At 33.2% G+C, this 23,280-nt stretch overlaps 1 protein-coding gene across 12 annotated transcripts in view; it reads right to left on the minus strand.

Moving 5' to 3' along the window:
• Window positions 1-2,683: 2,683 nt before the first annotated feature.
• The window catches only part of LOC127699797 (myosin heavy chain, striated muscle-like), a 156,539-nt gene continuing 135,942 nt past the window's right edge, over window positions 2,684-23,280 (minus strand). For all 12 annotated transcript variants that reach the window (XM_052203151.1, XM_052203145.1, XM_052203150.1 and 9 more), the window contains 16 exons: window positions 22,582-22,654; window positions 21,859-21,962; window positions 21,187-21,294; window positions 20,434-20,486; window positions 19,703-19,875; window positions 18,983-19,151; window positions 18,089-18,196; window positions 17,612-17,714; window positions 13,967-14,043; window positions 13,095-13,237; window positions 9,762-9,921; window positions 9,112-9,225; window positions 6,565-6,680; window positions 6,129-6,259; window positions 5,337-5,507; window positions 2,684-4,242 (listed from right to left, as the gene is read on the minus strand). In XM_052203151.1, the coding sequence (XP_052059111.1) occupies window positions 4,178-4,242; window positions 5,337-5,507; window positions 6,129-6,259; window positions 6,565-6,680; window positions 9,112-9,225; window positions 9,762-9,921; window positions 13,095-13,237; window positions 13,967-14,043; window positions 17,612-17,714; window positions 18,089-18,196; window positions 18,983-19,151; window positions 19,703-19,875; window positions 20,434-20,486; window positions 21,187-21,294; window positions 21,859-21,962; window positions 22,582-22,654 (1,868 nt within the window). In that variant the 3' untranslated portion in view covers window positions 2,684-4,177. The remainder of the gene's footprint in view (window positions 4,243-5,336; window positions 5,508-6,128; window positions 6,260-6,564; window positions 6,681-9,111; window positions 9,226-9,761; window positions 9,922-13,094; window positions 13,238-13,966; window positions 14,044-17,611; window positions 17,715-18,088; window positions 18,197-18,982; window positions 19,152-19,702; window positions 19,876-20,433; window positions 20,487-21,186; window positions 21,295-21,858; window positions 21,963-22,581; window positions 22,655-23,280) is intronic.

Here is a 23,280-nt window from a genome sequence, read left to right on the forward strand (position 1 = left end):
TGTCTCCATCCAGGACGAAATCGCTATACCATTATAAGGCCGCATAAATTTTGCAGTTATATAAAAACCCTTGAAATATCTTTTCATCTCGACCTCTAGTAAGTGTTCTACTACTAATCTTTTTGGTGCTGTTAACTAAACAACTGTCAAAGAACTTATCATTAACTTTTGTAAGAAAGCATATGAAAACAGAAGAATTAACTCTTTTTGGAGTGTAAACAATTCTTTGGATATTTTAGATAAGTTACATCTTTTGATGGTCCTTTTAATTCGGTGGACAGTTTTGACTTTTTAACTCTTTACACTACACTTTCACACAATCTTAACCAACAAAAGTTTCGTATTCAATTAAATGGTCGTTTCAAAAATCTGATTGCAAATGTATTTGTTGTAACTCCTATAAAGCCTTTTTCTCTAACGAGAAAAAAAAGGTAAATATCCTAGATATATTTATTGGAATTGTGATGAAATGATTATAGTTGTAAATGTTCTACTTCACAACATTTATCTACATTTCAGTAAGAAAGTTTAATGACAGGTTTTAGGTATTCCTATGGGCACCAGTTGCGCTCCCTTTAATAACAGACATGTTCCTTTACTGTTATGAATCACAGTTTATCGCCAAACTCAGTAAAGACCCATCTAAATTCCATTTAATTGATAAATTCAACAACACTTACCGTTATCTTAATGATATTTTTTGGTTGAATAATAAAAAAATCTCTAAATATACTGCCGAAATTTACCCAAAGAACTTTACTTCAAAAAAATCAAATATAACCAGCAATAACTGTCCTTTCCTAGATTTAGATATTTCCGTTTTACAGGGGAAACTCGACACAAAAATTTACGAAAAAAGGACGATTTTTTGTTCCATATTGTTAATTTTCCTTCTTCGGACGGGGATGTTCCTTTGGCACCATCTTACAGTGTTTATATGTCCCAACTTGTAAGCCACATTCTGTATGTGCCTGTCCCAAGTCAGGAGCCTGTAATGCAGTAGTTGTTGTTTGTTGCTGTATATCATATTTGTTTTTTTTTATTGTTTTGTACATAAATCAGGCCCTTAGTTTTCTCATTTGTATTGTTTTACATTTTTCTTTTCGAGGCCTTTTGTAGCTTACGATGCGGTATGAGTTTTGTTTATTGTTGAAGCTGTACGGTGACCTATAGTTGTTAAATTATACGTCATGTGGCCTCTGGTGGAGAGTTGACTCATTGGCAATCATACGACATCTTTTTTCATTTTTTCTATTTACACTTTACAATCATTCCATGCACAAAATCTAGTTGACCTATTGCTTATAGTATCCTAGAAACAGACCAAACAATGAAATCTTATCATTCACCAATGAACCATGAAAATGAGGTCAAGGTAAGATGAAACCTGCCAGTGTGACATGTACACCTTACAAACATTCCAGACACCACATTTGACCTACTGTAGTATAATATCTGAGAAATGAACTTTGACCTTGATCACTGATCCATGAAATGAGGTCGAGGTCAGGTGAATCCTGTCGGACAGATATGTAGACCTTGCAAGGAACCATATACCAAATATAGTAATCCTTTTACTCATAACAAGTGATAAATTCACATGACAAAAAAAATATTTTTTTTTAAGCATTTGCTTAACAACGAAAATCAGGTCAAGGACAATCGAGATATTACAGATGGAAACTTCACAACATAAGGTATCTATATACCAGGTATGGAGAATCCAGGTCTTATACCATCTGAAATATAAAGATTTATACAAATAGTTTATGCCCACCTCTGCTGCCAGATTGCAATCCCTATGTCTTTAATTCTGGGACTTTTGTTGCAAGGGGAGACAAAAACCAATTCTCAGTGTGAATAAACAAGAATGTATCCATAGTACACGGATGCCCCACTCACACTATCACACTATCATTTTCTTTATTCAGTGGACCGTGAAATTGGGGTCAAAACTCTAATTTGACATTAAAATTAGAAAGATCATATCATAGGGAATATGTGTACTAAGTTTCAAATTGATTGGACTTCAACTTCATCAAAAACTACCTTGACCAAAGACTTTAACCTGAAGCAGGACAGACAGACGAACGAAAGAACGGATGCACAGACCGAAAAACATAATGCCCCTCTACTATCGTAGGCGAGGCATAAAAATCAAAATATTGTCTAAATAGAAGATTACTGCACAGCAGATCTAAACATCGCTTAAATGTTACAACTCATCATAATAATACTGCAGACCAAATATAACATTCTGTAAAATAAAAGCAGAGTAATGTATGATGAAAAATTCCATGCTCAGTTGGTTTTAATTCTAATTCTAATTCAATCGCTGCTGATGAGACTTGTGTGGAAGAAAAAACTTGTTGGGAGTATTATAAGCCCGTCATCTTTTATGAGTTTTGGTAACATTAAAATATTGAAAGCATTATAGACAGGAAGAGACTACCCAATACAGCCAATAGATCTGAAAATAGCTTATAGTGAGAATAGTACCAAGTGAGGATTGGCATGGCGGGTGGTGCATGCGTAGTAGGAGACGTGTATCCAATCTTGCTCCTTTAGTGGTTCATGTTCAGTGTTTGTTGGTTACCTTGTGTTGTCTCTTCTAAATTGTTTTTAAGACAGATTTGAAACATCAGTAAACTAATGTCGGTATAAGACAGACAAAAGGCATACAAAATGTTACTGGTTTTATTTACAATAAATTGGTAAATATTCAATTAATATCACAGGTTTTAGCTCAAAACAAAACAAGAGGTTCACTGGTACTTCATGATCATAAGTCACAATTTTACTGCACTAGATACACAAGTTTGTCATTGTTCCAAGAATCTTGTTTTGTGCATAAATGATTTAGGAATCTTAAGTGGGGTCTTTACTTCTGTATTCTTCAATCTATATATATGCTTTTTCTGAGGTCTTTAATTTTTTTTGGTCCATTTTCTTTATCTTTTAGCAACCCATTTTTTCTGTCTTTTTGACAATTAGAACAGTCCTAATCATGAGTATGAAATGTCATGTTATAAGAAGAAAATATAAAATGTTAAGGTTATGATTTTTAGAGTCTAGATTTTACATTCTATCAAAGCCTTTATGATTTATAAATTCAATGACAAATATAAGAATTGTCCCCTTTTATCATATAACTGATTAAACCCTCTATGACTGTAAATCTGAAGTGGAAGATGAATTACACTTCAGTATAAAAGTGCTAAACTCCACATGATCTGAATTTAGTCCTTTATATCTTTAATGTGAGGTCATTTGATTTGGGTCAAGAAATCTTTTAATATCATCCTTTTTTATTTACTCAATCTTTGAAATTATTGTAAACTTGTAAAATATCCAATCTAAAACAATACCAATCCAGCATGTTGTAACATATCAGAAAGAAAGCAATGATAAATGGATTTTTAATTAGATTGCAAATTATCTGATATGACAAACTTTGTAACTTTAAAAGTACCAATGAACCTTCACAAAAGCACTTAAAATATATGAAAAATTCTTAAAATATAACTCTCTAAAATAAAATTCTAGCAAAAACATTTGGTCATAAAACATATCTCAATTCTGGACGGATCTTTTATAATCTAATTCTTTTTTAAATATAAAATATAACTATTCTGACCGACAACATAAACAACAAATACGGGAGATTGTTCATAAAATACTGAGAAAAAAAATATATATTGTTTTTTTTCTGGTCTTTTGGGAATGCATTATAATAAATAAGAATATAAATGTATTTTTAGCTTTCAGCCAAAATTACCATTAAGTAAAGAAGTTCAAAGGTATTCACCATTACATAGATACTGCTTAAGCTTCAAACAATTCTCTGGTTCTTACTTTCACTTTCACTTCTTTTTTATCTAAAGCATATAATAATCATCAGTTTCTTACTTTCACTTCTTGCAGAAACAAATCCATTTCAAACACCTCTCAAAAGAGGCCTTACAATTTTAAAATATTCTGCATATGAGAAACAAAACTTATCGAAATTTAAGAAAAAATGTCATAATGCACTGAATGTTTAATGATTTTAAATTAAGACTTTTATAAAAAGCAAATTTACTTCTCTAATCATTTAGTGGACTATACTTCAAAATATCTCACTCTTGTAAATGCATTTTACAACTTTTTAATACAAGTCAGTTCAAAGGGAAGTAATTCATTTTAAAGGGGAGACAACTTCTAGCACTTGTGGTTGAAGTGAGGCTGTAGATATACTCGTCTCTGAAAAATATAATAAAATAAAATAATTATTAATTTTCTATCTGTGTTGTTTCTTCCATAATCATGAATTATTATATACAATTATATTTTTTATCAAAATTAAAAAATCCAAATCAATATTTAGAAAAGGATATGTTTCTCAAATGTGGACAACATGGAAATAACCAGCTGACTTGATTGAATAATTTTGAAAATAACCTTTTGATAATGGCCTTAATTGAATTATCATACTGAACTTAAAATTAGGTAGTACTTCTTTAGGTGCATGTTTTGTTAAGAGTTTTTTCTGTAGAATATCTTCTGTCTTCATCAGAACTACTATAGAATCTTGTGGACGCCACCATTTTCACCCGACAACAAGTAGTTATTTCTACGACGTGTAAAATAAGACCGAATTCAGAAATGTTATTTTTACTATGTGCACATTTCAAGGAAGATTTTTTGAGTTTGTCTAAGGAAAGTGATTATTTTTGTTAAAATTAAGGAAAAAAAATTTCTGTCAGAATTCCAAAACAAACAATTCTACTGAATAGTATACTGTAAATTCAGAAATTATTGCGAAAAATGCGACAGGGTTATAATCACAATAATTTAAACTCGCATTTTTGAAATTTTTTATATGAATTAAACAGGATTTTTCCCAATATCGCAAAAATTAAAATCGCATTTTAGTCTAAAATGACAAAATCACAATAATAAATGCACGCAATAATTTCTGAATTTACAGTACCTTAACATTAATGGAAGCAAAGTTACTCAGATGATAAAGAGGAACATGACTCACAATTTTAAATTATTACAAAATCTAAGTGTAAACTAACCTTCCAGTGAATGTCTGCCCCTTGATCCACCAGATATTGGCGGCAGGGATGGTGTTCTGTTACCCAGATGACAAGAAGGGAACCAGGCTAACAAGTTTAAATTTCAGACCAACTACAAAAAGTAATTGTATACCAACCTTCTAGTGAATGTCTGCCTCTTGATCCACCAGATATTGGTGGCAGGGGTGGTGTTCTGTTACCCAGATGACAAGAAGGAAACCAGACTAACAAGTATTGTATCAGACCGATTACAAATACTAAGTGTTTACTAACCTTCTGGTGAATGTCTGCCTCTTGATCCACCAGATATTGGTGGCAGGGGTGGTGTACTGTTTATTGCTCTACCAACATCTCCGTCTGACATACGTACACGTTTCTGTACTGACGGAGACGGTGTGTACTGATGGGCTGTCGGTGATGATGGCGGTACATTGTCTTTAACACCTATAATAATACACAGAAGTTAATAACAACACACATTGCATGATATAGTGCAGATCCCAAGTCACGAAGTAAGGAACCTTGTCATTGGTTGTCTAGATTCATTCATAAAATCTCAATGTCAAACGGGAAATTTATTGAGGGAAGACCTTTAATGGCCTTTATTTATTATATCAATGACTATTTCAGACACTTGCTGATGGCTGTATACACTTTTAAACTTTTTAGGCATTTCAATGTATTCTCTTGTATAGACATGGGGCCTTGGTGGAGGAGTGGTCTAAGTTGTTCATCTACTGTACCACTAGCCTGTCGACACTGCTGATGTGCATTCCACTCCAATCTTAAAAGATTAGGATTGCCAGTTTTACTGCCGAAAGTCAATGGTTCTCTAACGGAGACTCTACCAATTAAAAGTGGCTGCCACGAAATAGCCAATAGTGCTGAAAGTGGTGCTAAAATACCAAAAATCAATTGATTCAATTTTTGGAAAGAAAAAAACATTTCTTGTAGCAATCAAATAAATTTCAAGATCACCACAGTGCTGATCAAATCTGCATTAACATACATCCCAAATTTACCTTTACTTCATAAAAAAAAGCTTGTTCTCAAATAATGACTTACTAGAGAAAGTTGAAGGTCTAACTTGTCCTGGCGCTGGTGCTGGACGATTGACCGTCACATAAGATCGTAAATTATTCTGTGATGCATTGACAAGTCTGTCGTCCGACACACCAGGGGAGGTAATTCTGGTACTGAAAATAGTAAGGGAAATAACTGTTGTTAATGTTTATTCTTTTGTTTTCAATGTTATTTTTCTTTAAATTACTTCACAAGTTATACTATGTATCTGTGTATATGCATGGAAAGGAGCCCTTTTATTGAATTTAATAAAGTTTTGTATTTGTATTTCGTAATATTTGACCTCTTAAATACCTTTAATATGAATATTTAAAACAATTACATAATTGCACCACATGATTTCCTGAATGGAAGAACACTAAATCATTCTGACAAATCCCCTTATTCTGACCAATCAACATCCGGTTTTGTAACCTACCTTATATTATTCTGACCAATCATCATTCTATTTATATCTAATTCTAATATTCTAGGTGTGTTCATCATATTTGGATTCTGAAGCTCGTCAATGGCCCGTACCTGGGAAGAACCAATCTGTAAACAAGACAAATACAAAATTTTCTATGTTGTTATTTTGAATAGATCTGTATTAACTTCTGTATAAACAATATAATCAGAAGATCAAAGGCCTGAGGATTGATATTGATTGTAGGCTGGTATAGCATGTGATGCACACTTTACTATGTACTGTTCAATCTATCATATATAAAAACATGATAATTCTAAAGTATTCCAAACATGTTTATCATATATAAAAACATGATAACTCAAGAGGTATTCCAAAACAGTGTATGAAATTATAGGGTAGGTGATATATTGTATGATTGATTGATTGTTCCTTGCTTAATGTCCAATGGCAATTATTTGATGCATATTCAGGATAGACTAATAATTTACACAATATGCAGGGTCAGTAAGGTAGGCTTACCAGGGTTAAGGACCAAAAATTTGTCAGCCACTGGAAATAAGGATATGCTGGATGGGGCAGCAGAAATTTTACTTTGCAATAGGACACCAACAAACACATGAGAAAGTTGTTGCAAGTGTTCTTTAAGATACAGAGAGCATGGAATTCTCTAAACACAAGGCATCAACTAAACATTACCATTCTGACCAAATATCACTGCATGTTTATACATCCAGCACAGCCAAACAGATGTCCCACTTTAGCAACTGTTTAACTGCTGAAACAGGAGAAGTCCTTGTCACTATATTTCTATACCTAAGTCCAACCTTTGGGTGATATATGCTATGTCATAAAGGTACAGGAGAAGTCCTTGTCACTATATTTCTACACCCAAGTCCACCCTTTGGGTGATATGTGCTGTATCATAAAAAGGTACAGGAGAAGTCCTTGTCACTATATTTCTATCCCCCCCCCCCCCCCAGTCCACCCTTTGGGTGATATGTGCTATGTCTTTAAAGTACATGATAAGGGGTGCGTTATATTGGTTTTAGAGTAGCACCAATAGCAGAAAATTCAAACAGCATAAGTGGCTAAATATGTGATAAATATAAATAACAGATCATACCTGCTTTGTACTTATATTTCTTTTCAATATTTATAACATACCATTAGACGGATTATTATGACTAAATCCCCAGATTAGACAATTATAAATCTCGACACGATTAAGTTTTAAACTTTTGTTTACATGTTATGCAATCAATTATAAGTGTAACTCAAGTCTAGGTGGAGAATTAGAACAATGGATTAATATTCTGTATTTCTAACTTGCAGTTTTAGATTAAACAATTTAAGGTCAAGTTACACTAAATGGGCTATGTCACAGATTTTGGTAAAATTTTGCATAGAACTTTGGCTCATTGAAGCATATCTGAAAATCAAAACAATAATGCATTTATCTCTTTTATCATCTGAAATATTACTGATTGAATTCTTTCAAAATAGGTTAACTTTGTATAGAAGGCACATAAAATGGACGAAAAAACTTCTTAAATTTGTCATAAAATCATAAAATTTCTAATTTCTAATACATAGATTTTTCTTGGTATATAAATTTCCGTTTAAATGATGTAAAGTAATGATAGGGTCATTAATTTTTTCGATTTTCAGTTATAGGTTGCACTTCTGTAAATTTAGACAATGCAATTTCCCATAGGAACTCCCTTTACGGCTAAAACTGTGACACTTTTACTATGAAGTTTCGTAAAAAATTATATCCTAGAAAGGAAAGCTGATATGCACTACTATTTTATTCAAAGGTCAAATTATAGGGCTGTGTGGTATATTTTCAACATTTATATGCCCCGAAATTTTTAAGAGTTTAAACTAATACTAAAATTCTGTACTACCCCTCTCTTCACTTTGGGTCTTCCTCAGAATTCAATATCGCTGATATGCATGTGTATTTATACTGGTAACATTTCCAAGTTATGTCTCTATGAGAAGAAACATAGAGATCATAACTGGGAACCAGTACATAAACAAAACATCTATGAATATTATATATCTCCCCAAAAGAGGCGTGGTTTGTCAAACAGCTGTATTTACAAAGTGCAACCTATAGTTCAACGAGGCAAGATTTTAGCAAAATCTGTGACATAGCCCATTTACTGTTCCTTGACCTTAAACACTAGTGGTTACAATTATACCAACTACAAAAATCGGCCAGGTGAGCTAAAACGGGGAAGTAGGATGGGGTGTCATCCCAAACTCCTGGAAAAACAACCCTTAGATTCTGAGTTCTGGTAAAAGTAAATCCTGAATACCCGCAAAAATAAAGGTCTAATCCTGTTGTCCGGTAAAAAGTCCTTCATCCCCTCAAAGAACAGTTTTCTCAAATATGTATTACAAAGAAATCTTAAGGTAAAGATTTACATATTGTCCTAAATGCAGCTCTGTGTAATATAGTAAATACTTTTATGGATTGGAATAGATATATTGTTTAATTTTACCTCACCATGACCCATATTTCTTTATTCTATAATCTCTAAGACTTACATTCCATGTAGATCTCGGCACAGAGCCTACCCAGACCATTCCTGCCCCTGTTATACCACTATCGTCTCCCACTAGAGGGCGCAGTGGTTCCTGGCGGACTTCTTCTTCTGGTGCCTGAAATGTATTTACATCTCTACTGTTATAATCAATCTTATCCTTTCCACTATCAGTTTTGCTTTCAAATACGTTGTCCCTAAACAAAAATTCTGTGATTTTTTTTCTTGCCGCAAAATGTTAAAAGGTGAGTTTTTACTGTAATCTTTTTTTTATCAAACATGAGTCATAGGATAAAGCTTTGCTATGCTTATAATATAATTTATTTATAGTATGCAATATGTTTCAGAAGACAATTGAACAGGAAACCAAATAAATAAGTTCATTTTGTACATGGAATTAAAAAACAGAAGCTTTTCAATGTGTTTAACAGAGAAACTGTTAAAGACATATCTGAAAACGGCATTTATACAAAAAAACATATAAAGTCAATGATTTTCATTTCTAGTATTCGCACTTATATGCCAGTATTAAGCTAAAAACAATAAGCAGAGACTACATTAGGGAAAGGCCAAATAAATATACAAACCTACCAGTCTGATTGTATCCTACTCTGTTGACATAAGCTAAGATAAGAAATAGCTGAATTAATTTACCTGCATTAAGCTAGAACTAACATGTCCCCTTGTGAGGCCCCTGATATTAGATGCAGGAGTTGGTGCTGGTGCAAACGAGCTAATCTCCCGTGCGGGCGATATGTTTCTCTGTGGTCTCATTGGACGGGCAAGTTTTCCTGCATATCTCTCTTTGATGTCTCTGAAATAAAATTGTTTTAACAATGAAAATTACTGATCCAAAGGTAGATTTTCTCTAGTAATAATATTCACTCATCTGTCGGTTTACTTAAAAAAAACTACATGAATTTTTCTATGGATTAAATATCATTGCAAAAGAGAGGCAGAAAATACCATTAGTCGAAGACAAACTGACAATGCCATGGCAAGCAAGAATGTGTCCATAGTACATGGATGCCCCATTCGCACTATCATTTTCTATGCTCAGTGGACCGTGAAATTGGGATCAAAACTTTAATTTGGCTTTAAAATCAGAAAGATCATATCTTAGGGAACATGTGTACTAAGTTTCAAGTTGATTGGACTTCAACTTCATCAAAAACTACCATGACCAAAAACTGTAACCTGAAGTGGGACAGGCGGATTAACGGACGGACGGACAAACAAACGGACGAACGAACGGATGCAGGGATTGAAAACATAATGCCCCTCCACTATTGCAGGTGGGGCATAAAAAAATGAAAAACGACCAAAAGGCAAACAACCGTTTACAAAACACAACACATCACACTAAAGATTGAGCAACAGGAACCCCTTAAAAACAGGGGGTGATCCCAGGGGCTCTAGAAGCCTTCAAGGGTACTCAGTTCCTGCTCCATACATGGCAACTTTATTGACATAGATCTATTCACATTTGTTCAGGTTACAAAATTAATAGAAAAATATCATTTACATGATTAAGAAGAACCCTATTTCTTTATGATGCAACCTATATACCACTTTTCCAAACCTGTTAACTGCTCAAATTACACTCAAAACTCCAAAAGGGAATTTTAAGCTAAACAGAAGCTAATGAATCCCTTATACATGTTATAAAAGTTTTAATCTTACTTGCTATGGTTTTGAATGAATAAATACATCCCTAATTACCAATTTGATGCCTTTGAATAGTTTTTTTTAGTTTATATAAAAGAAAATTTCAAGAGTCAGGTCAACAATAATAATTCTGAATGTGGGTCTTCTGAGTACATGGAGACAGCAATTCAACAATAAAACAAAACCAAACGATATCTAGAACACACAACTTACACCTTTAATACAAGGAGACAGCAATTAAACAACAAAACAAAACCAAAAGATATCTAGAACACATAACTTACACCTATAATACAAGGAGACAGCAATTCAACAATAAAACAAAACCAAAAGATATCTAGAACACACAACTTACACCTATAATACAAGGAGACAGCAATTCAACACTAAAACAAAACCAAAAGATATATAGAACACACAACTTACACCTATAATACAAGGAGACAGCAATTAAACAACAAAACCAAACCCAAAGATATCTAGAGGTCAACAAACAGCCCAGGAGATTGGACAATTCTATACAATATCACAAGCTCAAACTCACACTATAAGTTATATGGTTTGCTACTGACCCCTTACGAATCCATAGAGGGTTAGTAAAATCCATAATGGTGAGGCTGACGGCAGAATCTCCTATGGATTTTACCTACCCTCTATGGATCCGTAGGGGGTCAGTAGTGAACCCTATAAGAATTTATCGCACAAGGGTCTTTCCTGCTAAGTTATGTAGAAAAATAGGCAATGAAATACAAAAATATTATTCAATGATGTCACCATTAATAGTTGACGTGACATCATGAAAATCAAATGAAATCTACTGACCCCTTACGAATCCATAAGGGGTCACCATTTGACAGCGTTAAACCAATCTTTATGTCATTATTTACTCGAGGTGCGATAATGAGTCTTAAAACATACAGGTTACTAATAAAAAAATAATTTGTTGAAGAAAAAGTTTGTAAATCACATTCATAAGTGAGAAAACCTTACATTGTTAGAGCAGGAATTTATTAAAAACAAGTTTGTGACTACAGTGGTAAAGTAATTCATTAAAACATAGTTGTGATGTGACTTGATCAAACAGTGACAGGGATTATAACCTTCAAACAGGTAACTTATCAACTCAAGGTCAAACAAAATAATGCAAAGATGGTGAACTCAGATTGTGATGTTATATTCATAAGTTGCTGATATTATGTCATCAATCAAAACATGTTATGATTTAGCTTTCAGAAATATAGTTTATTTCCTTTTGTGACCTTGAAATTTTATTAAGGGTAAATGTGAATTATGCTTTTACCGTAAGTAGTCTGGAATGTTTATTGTATCCCTTCAAGAAGAAAACATAAAATATATTTTAAATTATCTCCCTTTCTATAAGAATAAAATTGTTCTTATATCTCCTTAGAAAAAATTGTCCTGTTTTGCAAAAATAATCTGTAAATAAACTGTTATCACAGAGATATGTCTCGCCTTTTTGTAATTTTGATAATGCAAATGTTAAAATTAAAATAGCAATACTTTAACATGTAAGTAATGCAAATATTCAAAGTCAATGAACCATAACTGAAGGTACATGGCTAAACAATCTCCATGAAAATGAGATGAGCCAATGCTAATACAACTGCATACCTAATACCATTGACTTATTATAAGTCGTTCCCTTTAAACAAACCTAAAGACAAACATTTAACTTGTAAACTATGTAAAAGCTTCAAAGTCAATGAACCATGATGAGGGGGTGGGGCTATATAATCTCTATGGAAACGATACTTGCAAATGCCAATAAATTTGCATACCAATTATCATTGACCTACCACTAGTGGTTCCCCATAAACTGATCTAATCACAAACTAATACATGTAAACTAAGCAAAAGTTTCAAAGTCAATAGACCATGACTGAGGGGGTGGAGCCAAATAATATCCATGGAAATGAGATATGCCAATGTTTATACAACTGCATACCAAATATCATTGACCTACCACTAGTGGTTCCCCATAAACTGACCTAATCACAAACTAATACTTGTAAACTAAGCAAAAGTTTCAAAGTCAATAGACCATGACTGAGGAGGCAGGGCCAAAGAATCTCCATAGACATGACATGTGCCTATGCCTATACAACTACATACCAAATATCATTGACCTACTACATGTGGTTCACCATAAACTAGACCTAATCACAAACTAATACATTGTTGACGCTGCCGCCGGACTTTCCTCCTCTTGAATGAGAACATAGTTTTAATAAGGAAGATTCCTGACTTACCTCCCCCTGAATGAGTACATGGGTTTAATAAGGAAGATTCCAGACTTACCTCCCCCTGAATGAGTACATGGGTTTAATAAGGAAGATTCCCGACTGTTGTTCTATATTCTCTAATGTCTCCATTAAAATATTAGCAAATCTTAGTCTGTCATTGCCCATGTGGTCCATACCATCAGCCCATTGTTTGGCTCTCTAAAAATAAAAATAAATACCAGTTAGGAGACATTTTTCAAAACTACTAAATGATATAAACATGCATGTAAACAAAAACAAAAGCCAAATTTTATTTAAAAGGCTGGTATTATAGATATGTGCAAGGTGTGTTCACCTGGGATAAGCTGCAAAAAAAGTTTGGCACTGAGACAAGTTTTATAAATGCATGAAAAAGGTGTCTGGTATTATAATATTTCAGTTAAAATGCTATCAAATATTATTTGAGAATGTACAGTTAGAATCACATTCAGAGTTTTATTAGCAAAAATTATCAAATTCCTCAAAGCAAGCTCCAAGGATGCCCCTAGTATCCTGGTTTTCCTCCTTATAAGCTTCACAAAGCTCCAAGTATCCTAGTTTTCTTCAAAGCAAGCTTCCAGCATGTCTCTAGAATCTTTGATTTTATAGCTGTTATTACATAAGATTTGATTTGTCATTTTCAGCTTCCCATCCTAGGCAGCCCACTTCTGCTAACTCAAATTTAACCCTAGATGTAAGATATTGAAATGAGACTCTGATTTTATATTTCTTAATGTATAGTTATTAATTTTTTATAATGAAATAAAAGGAATGTACCTCTAATCGTTATCATTATTAGACACTGGGGACTTTTTCCGTGCTCTACGTTTGATTCCAATGGAATGGGTGAAAATGACAAAATCCTAGCTCCGATTTAAAGTATAAATATATGTTCCCCTATCTTAATACCTTATTTTGAAAATTTTCCATTTTGTCCAAAACTTCAAACACATTCTCATCTAAACTCTTACTTTTCTTCACATTTTCTGAAATATAAATATTGTAAAAGTGTACAACAATTCCTTAATGAAATACAATTGAATATATAATCAATCTACACTTTCAATCAGAATTGTACAATCAAACCAGCTATAAGGTCACCTCTATTAAGTGAAAACCTGTGAGTGAGCTAAGACTTGTACAATCAAACCAGCTATAAGGTCACCTCTATTAAGTGAAAAACTGTCAGTGAGCTAAGACTTGTACAATCAAACCAGCTATAAGGTCACCTCTATTAAGTGAATAAACTGCTTCGCTGAGCGCAGCTGGATATGCCCGCAGAGGTCCAACCCTGAACAGTTGGGGCAAAAATGGACACAATATTCAAGTTTGATACAGGTCTGAATTTGGATTGTAAATAAATATTTGACATATTATAGGTTTCTGAATAAATGTAGTCAAAGAACTTGAAATTGGTTATATGAATTAAATTTATATTCAATTAAAGATTTCTTGCTGTTGTACAATACACTGTGTTGTTGTGCAATATACTGTGTTGTTGCGCAATACTTAGTAAATCTGTTGTCAGACTATAAACAAATAAAATCTTATAACTCGGAAACGTATCATTGAAAATTTATAAAAATCAAAAGGGAGCTTACATCAATAGATATAAACAATTTAGAAAAGTTTCATAAAAAATGCATTCAGCATTTTTGAGTTATTGTCCGAAAACTGGAAAATCCCCCTTTTTGTAATGAAAAAAAAAACCCATAAATCAGAAACATATAGTCTAAAATTTATAAAAATCAAAAGGGAGCTCATGTCGATAGAAATAACCAATTCACCAAAGTTTCTTGCAAATTGGTGAAATTGTTTTTTAGGTTTTTGTCAGAAAACTGGAAAATCCCCCCTTTTTTAATGAATAAAACCCCAAAACTCGGAAACGGTAAATCTGAAATTTATAAAAAACGAAAGGGAGCTCATGTCAATAGATATAAACAATTCTCAAAAGTTTCATGCAAATTGGTGAAATTGTTTTTGAGTTATTGTCCGAAAACTGGAAAATCCCCCCTTTTTTAATGAATAAAACCCCAAAACTCGGAAACGGTAAATCAAAAATTTATAAAAAACGAAAGGGAGCTCACATCAATAGATATAAACAATTCTCAAAAGTTTCATGCATATTGGTCAAAGCATTTTTGAATAAATGTCCGACATGTTGACGACGGACGGACGGACAGTCGGACGGACGGACAACGGTATACCATAATATGTCCCTTAAACGGGCGTATAAAAACTGTCAGTGACCTAAGGCTTGTACAATCAAACCAGCTATAAGGTCACCTCTATTAAGTGAAAAACTGTCAGTGAGCTAAGGCTTGTAAAATCAAACCAGCTATAAGGTCACCTCTATTCTGTGAAAACCTGTCAGTGAGCTAAGGCTTGTCCAATCAAACCAGCTATAAGGTCACCTCTATTAAGTGAAAAACTGTCAGTGAGCTAAGGCTTGACATATGATATAGACAACTGGCTATTGTTGAAGACTGTAGGTTGACCTCTACAATTATTTTTTTTTGGTTTTTTTTTTTTTAGTGTTATTACTGGTTGTTTGTCTTGATGACTATTACCACTTAAAAAGACTTATTTTTCACTCTGATTATTTAAAGCTGATGTATGTCTACAAATTATCTTAGCAAATTAAGGCTATTCAATGAATACACACATGAAATAAAAGGAAGGTACTATGGTTGCTTTTTTCTATTTTTGTGGATTTTTTTTTGTAATATTGTTTGGAGGCTGTCTGTAGGACTTTAACCCCATAAAAAATTTATGAATCTGTCTCATTATATAAAGCTCAAGTGTGTGTACAAACTATCTTTATATAACTGTAAATTCAGAAATTAATGTGTTCCTTTATTATTTCGATTTTTGAAGAATGGATAAAAATGCGAGATTAATCATTGTGATTTCAGGAAAATCTGCATACAGATTTATGTGTCAGATATCAAAATGCAAGTTCTTATTATTGAGATACTCACCCAGTCGCAATATTCCCATAAAATGCTCCGCTGGGCGCAGCTTGATACGACCACAGAGGTCGAACCCTGAACAGTTGGGGCAAGTATGGACACAACATTCAAGCTTGATACAGCACTGAATTTGGATTGTGATTAAATATTTGACACAGCATAGGTTTCTGACACAGAATGAATGTGGTCTAAGAACTTAAAATTTTGTAATTTACCTATTCAAACCATATCATTATTATTTGCTTTTATATATCAATCAGAAATAACCAATTTAAAATGGAAAATTTTAAAGAAAAAAAGGGAAAAAAATCCCCCCTCAAATTTTTTGAACACCCTTATGATTCATCACCCCAAACTCAATCCCAGCCTTCCCTTTGTGTTTCAATGTATGGTGCCTTGCAGTACAATTTCAGAGAGATCCGTACACTTGAACACAAGTAATTGTCTGGAAACTAGAAAAATGCTTGTTTTTTTTGCCCCTTTTTTGCCCCTAATTCCTAAAATTTTGAGGCAATTACCCCAAAAATCAATTCCAGCTTTCCCTTTGTGGTATGGTACCTTGCAGTACAATTTCAGAGAGATCCATACACTTGAACACAAGTTATTGTCTGGAAACTAGAAAAATGCTTGTTTTTGGCCCCTTTTGGCCCCAAATTCCTAAACGTTTAGGGCAATTACCCCCAAACTCGAACCCAGCTTTCCCTTTGTGATATGGAACCTTGTTGTACAATTTCATAAAGATCCATACACTTACACACAAGTTATTGTCCTACTAGAAAAATGCTTTTTTTTTTGGCCACTTTTTGGCCCCTAATTCCTAAAATTTTGAGGCAATTACCCCCAAAATCAATTCCAGCCTTCCTTTTGTGGTATGGTACATTGCAGTACAATTTCAGAGAGATCCATACACTTGAACACAAGTTATTGTCTGGAAACAAGAAAAATGCTTATTTTTGGCCCCCTTTTGGCCCCTTATTCCTAAACGTTTTGGGCAATTACCCCCAAACTCAATTCAAGTTTTCCCTTTGTGATATGGAACCTTGTAGTACAAGTTCAGAAAGATCCATACACTTACACACAAGTTATTGTCATGAAACTAGAAAAATGCTTGTTTTTTGCCCCCTTTTTGGCCCCTAATTCCTTAACTGTTGGTACGATAACCCCCAAAATCAATCCCAACCTTACTTTTGTGTTATTGAACCTTCTGGTAAAATTTGATAGAGATCCATTCACTTAAACTAAAGTTAGATTGCGAAAACCAATGTGTCTTCGGACGACGACGACAACGACATCATACCAATATACGACCACAAAAATTTTTTGAGGTCGTATAAAAACCTCACAATAATTTCTGAACTTACAGAGCTGATCCAAAATTATCAAAAATCAAAAATCCAGAAATACAAACACAGGACCAAGAACAATGGACTTCAAATTCTTAATTATTACTGGGTGTTAAAGACAATGAAAATAAAGAGAAATTCTAAAATTTCCTCTATAGAAGGTGATCTGATTTTTACAATGCCTACCCTGGTTACCTATGCTTTATTACACCAGTCGTTAGATTAGTTGTCTCCCTTACCTTCTATTTCCTTCATTCTACAGTGATGTACATATTTTCTGACAAGATGAGCTAATCTTTTGGCTGGTATACTGACATAGTCCTCCATTTTGGACACAGCATCCTTTAGAAAAGAAAAATATTCGAAACTGAGAAATTTTCCAGCTCAAAACATTTATAAATACTGTTTCAAAAAATACTTTCAATTTCAAATTATGGCATCAATATGAAATTGAAAACCAAGCGTACAAATAACTGTATTATAGTTATGTCAGATCACTTTAACATCTATTTTCCATGGGTTACAAATAAGAGTTTATCATCCATTTTTTATACCATGATTTTTAGTGATAAGTGGACTATCAAAGATAAATTTTTATTTTTTTGTTGTTATATGAAATTAAAAACTTCATTTTGGTTACAATTTCTTATGATAACAAAAAAATAATAAAAGTTGTTTTCCAGCTTGATTCCTTACTGAAAAGGGACATAACTAACTTTATACTGGTCTGGATCCAGTTTCTGGTCATTGACAGCTCTCTTCATTATTTTGGCATTTCTTTCAGAATCCAGTCTAGTAAACATGATAGCAGACTCTGCTTGTCCCTAAAATAAAAAGATGAAATAAAAAATTTTCAATAAGTGCTCAACCTTGTTTACATTATTTAACAATTAAATCATTTACAAAAAAATTATTTATTTGATACTTTTAATGTTTTAAACGTCATTAAACATTCGACATTTTTGCAACCAAGTCATGACTTTCAGTCATAAAACTTGACTCAGTCCTGGGTGTACACAAATTTGTGCTCAAAGCACCAAATCCAGTATTCTGACTGGTTAATTTCTGAATCTCAGTTTGCTAATTGGACCAGGCCTTGCGTTCATAAAACTTTCGTGCACGATTATCGTACTCAAGACTCAGAAATCAACCAATCAAATTATCAGATTTGGTGTTTCGAGCACAAATTTTGTACTCCGTGTACCGAGTAATGTTTTAGGACCAAGGGCCCTGATCCTTTCATATAGAAAAAAAAAGAAACTTTTACATGGTAATGTTGTAGTTTTTCAAGTATTTTTGGGATAACTAAACATGCCGTCTTAGGCAACCAAGTTCTATTTGTTGTTCATTTATCTTGCCTTAGCATTACAGTTCTTGGATTGAGGTCAGGTGACGCTTACCTGTGCTGTGGCCAAGTCAGAACTTTGTCGTATACGACTAGCAGACCTTCCCAGGTTACCAAGTTCTCGTTGTAGTTCATTAATCGTATCCTGCATTTGACATACCTAGAGCGTGGCCAGATCAGAACTTTGTTGTATACGACTAGCAGACCTTCCCAGGTTACCAAGTTCTCGTTGTAGTTCATTAATCGTATCCTGCATTTGACTTACCTGTGGTGTGGCCAAGTCAGAACTTTGTCGTATACGACTAGCAGACCTTCCCAGGTTACCAAGTTCTCGTTGTAGTTCATTAATCGTATCCTGCATTTCCATCATGACAACTGTATTATGTCTGATCTGTTCTTCATGTTTCTTTGATTCACCCTCAAACTGTTTTTGTCTGGAAAAAAAATGTAATGTATGAGTTACCTCCCCTTGACTAATTTCTGTATAAGGAGAAATGAATTTTTAACCCTAATTCCAAATGTTTCTGTCAGGGAAATAATTTAATATAAGAGTTACCCCACCAATCTCATACTCTTTATTAAACCCTTTGATATTTTTTCTAGAAATGTTTCTTTAAAGCCAACTCAAACTTTTTTGCCTAAAAAATGGCATGTAAGAGTTAGCTCCCCTTGACCAAATACTGTTTTAAAAGAAGATATTTCGTTTTCACCACTTTAAACTGTTTTCAGTGAAAAAATAAAATACGAAATTTATCTCTCCTAAACCAATAAATGTCTGAGTAAATATTTTTCTTCATGTATACCTAAAATGTTTTGCCTGGAAAATATTTGTAAAACTCTAAAAGTTACTTCCCCTTGACCAACTACTAATTGTGGAGGTAATGTTCTTGGAGAAAAATTTCTATGCACCTTTCTTTCTTTTCTTCTTCTTTTTTTTAAATATTTGTGACTATTCATTCTGATTTCAATACAGTGATTCACTTACAGTTTGGCATAATTATCTTGCAATTCAATCAAAAGACTTTTATCAAGCCCAGGACTAGCCACAGAAGATACACGGCTCTGACGCAGACCTCCTCTGATGGAATCTCCTGATTTCTCTCTCGTCATTGGTTTTGTTCCCTCCCTTGATATCATCATGGAAGACACTACTGGTTCCTGTAATAAAAAAGGACAAACTGAGGTTTTGTTCATAGATATCTAATATTTGTTTTTTATTAGTTTGTTGAGAAAAAGTCAAATTTATATGTATTCTAATTAAAGAATTTTATGCCACTATGAATACGGCAGAAATTTTTTCATAGATTTTTCTTATTCTAACTTATCACCAAAGGAAGTCCATTCACATTCATTCAAATCAAATATGACATTGTGTAACATTGGTTACAAGAGCTTTCTTAAGTTTTTGATAAGGTATATTGTATTATCACTTCTTGTGGTTAAAAGATATGGCATATCTATTCGGGGGGGGGGGGGGGGGGGGGGGGGGGGGGGGGGGGGGGGGACATCTAAAAATGTTCCCAACTCCCACTGTGGCTGGATGGGCATAGCAAAATGCATGTTAGCTGTAGAGTATTTTAAGCTCTACTAATAAATGATATATAAAAATTCTTAAAATATGCAAATGAAGACTGAATATGATATTGATACTTGAATTTAATATTTACAGAGGTTAAGGATTGAGGTCAATATAAAACAAACTTTTTAAATACATACCCTCTCTTCTGTATACAAAATACTTCCCAAAACAGCTATTATCTCTTCAAATACTGAAAAAGAATATCAAAGGTAAGTAATGAATAAAATTAAGTCTCATATAACCCAGGCATCTACACAATTGAACAACTATATGTCCACCTTAAACATCATGCACAAGGAAAAATATGAATAAAAGCACTAATATTACTCTGTTTCAAGTATTATCCAGTTCTTGGAGGAATTGTGTGGCAGGAATTAATACAACATATATCCTTTTCTTTCTATACTTGTTTCAAATTGTTTTTTACACGACATTTACCTCAGGTTTTTGAAGATATTTTAAATTTGAATGTCTAAACAAAATGGGATTTAATAAAGACTGTTTTCCTAAAGATCTATCCTGTACTCTCTCCCCTACCATCAATTGACAGTTATATGCATTTGATTTTATTCTCTACATTTGCAGTTCTTTAACCACCTTTGTTGTCATCTATCTGTCAGAAAACTTATACAATAAGTATTTCATAATTTGGTGTAATTCTCTCCACTTGAAGTTCTGTAACACCCTTGCTTTACCGTCATCCCAATTACCTACCTGTCAGAAAGCTTAAAGTAATATGCATTTGATGTTCCCTCAAATGTGGTTGTCTATCCTTCCACAACACCCTTTCAGAAAACTAACATTAATAAAAATTCAATTTCATTCTCTTTATTTAAGGTTCTCTATACCCCTCCCCCTCTACTCCCCCTTCCCCACCTCAGAAAACTTACAGTAATAAGCATTTGAGGTCATCATCTCCACTTGGGGTTCAAGTTTGTCGTCTCTATCAAATCTAGCCGTCTCTAATTCAGTTAGAACTTGACTAGCTTGTAACATTTCTGGAAATATACATATATGTAGTAATTATCTCCCTTTAACAACTCACAGAAATATATAGGAGTTATCTCCCTTCAACCACATGAAAATGAAAATTTCAGTAGTTCTACCAACAACAAAAAGAAATATACAATGGAATAATTTTTATTATTATAGTAAAAGATAGGTCTCATGTAAATAAAATAGAATAATTCTGTAATTTACATAATATTCCCTTTTCATCTACACCAATATGAGTGTACAAATTCAACTTGAGGTACTCTTGGACAACTATTGTTTTTAATGTTGTAATGTATGGATACAAAGCAGCATAAAACATTAATTGTAGAGATTCTTTTTTGTATGTCAGATTTTTAATTACTACTTTATTTCTTTATTTCCTGTTTTTATCATATTGAATCAGAATAATAACAATTAATTGTTTGAAAAATAAGTATACAACATCAAAAGATAAATGTTGAAATTATTATTTAATAATAATATTAATAAGTTAATTACTTATAGTATAAATTTAAAGTTTTGTGCCCGTACTTATGTTTATTCTTTCCTTGTTTGCCCTCACATACCTTTATCTAGTAATATTTTACTAAGAGCATCCCTGAAGCTTATAATACTATCGTAAGTCTTTAAATATTCTTGTATGACTGGGTCATCAGGTTTGGTTGAGTACCTAAAACAAAAGTTCACATTGTCTATTATGATCATAATCAGTACATGAAATCAAAGCATTGTGTATAAGTTCTATAACATTTGGTTGAGGCAAACTAAAGTTAGAGAACGGATAGTAATTTTGGGACGTAAGTACGTATGGACGGATGGACAAGGGTAACACGTAATGCCCCCTTTGCCTAGTGGCAGGGGCATAAAAATAATACTGCCCTTAGAGTGACTTGAGACAGAGCCATGTAACCTTTGGTCCATCCCAACAAGGAAGGATCCAATCTTCAATTGTTATTTTTTTTTTCTGATGGGAGATGATTGACTATTGTTTACTAAATGTCCAGCTGCAAATATTTCATGTAGATTGGCTTGAAATTGTTTTTCTAGAAACCAAAGTCAATCTGTGAGACCCCTGAAATCTCAATTTTCAGATGTTCATATCACTTTAAGATTATCATTTTTTTCTTAATTAATAGATATATATATAGCTAAAATTGCCACAGATTCATAGTATTAGTAACAGATATAAGATTTTCAAAAAAAAGGGCTGGGGGGGGGGGGGGGGGGGGGGGGGGGGGGGGGGGCTATTGCAACAAATGATCACTTCCACGTGAAAGGACAGAACTTACCTTGCAATGGAATGCTGTCTATCTAGAGGAGGAGATGTAGCCACATCCATTGTCGGCTCTCGACTTCTTGCTTCTAAAAATAAACATAAAACTTCAATATAACATGTGATCAATTCTATATAAGGAATTATAAGATATGGAGGTACGGAACATGTAAATGGGACAGCACTCTAGATCTCACAACACAAAAAATAAACAAAAAACTTCAATATAACATGGGATCATATCTATATTAGGAATTAAAAGATAAGGATTCACGGAACATGTAAATGAGATAGCAATCTCACAACACCAAAATCTTTTTTTTTTAAATCAATATAACATGTGACCATATCTATATTAGGAATTAAAATATAAGGATTCATGGAACATGTAAATAAGACAGCAATCTACCATTACAAAAATAAAACAAAATTCTTCAATATAACATGGGATCATTTCTATATTAGGAATTATAAGATATGGAGGTACGGAACATGTACATGAGACAGCAATCTACCAACACAAAAAATAAACAAAAAACTTCAATATAACATGTGACCATTTCTATATTAGGAATTATATGTATTGTTTAGATTCTGACATTGATTTGTAACCTAAATTTCTGTCCATTTACCATTTTAATATCAATAGAGCCAAAAGCAAGAGTGTAGATACATAACTGACACCTAACAAAGTGTGAAAAATATTGAATAATGA

Source organism: Mytilus californianus, unplaced genomic scaffold, assembly GCF_021869535.1.
Source record: "Mytilus californianus isolate M0D057914Y unplaced genomic scaffold, xbMytCali1.0.p SCAF_41, whole genome shotgun sequence".
NCBI classification, from domain to species: domain Eukaryota; kingdom Metazoa; phylum Mollusca; class Bivalvia; order Mytilida; family Mytilidae; genus Mytilus; species Mytilus californianus.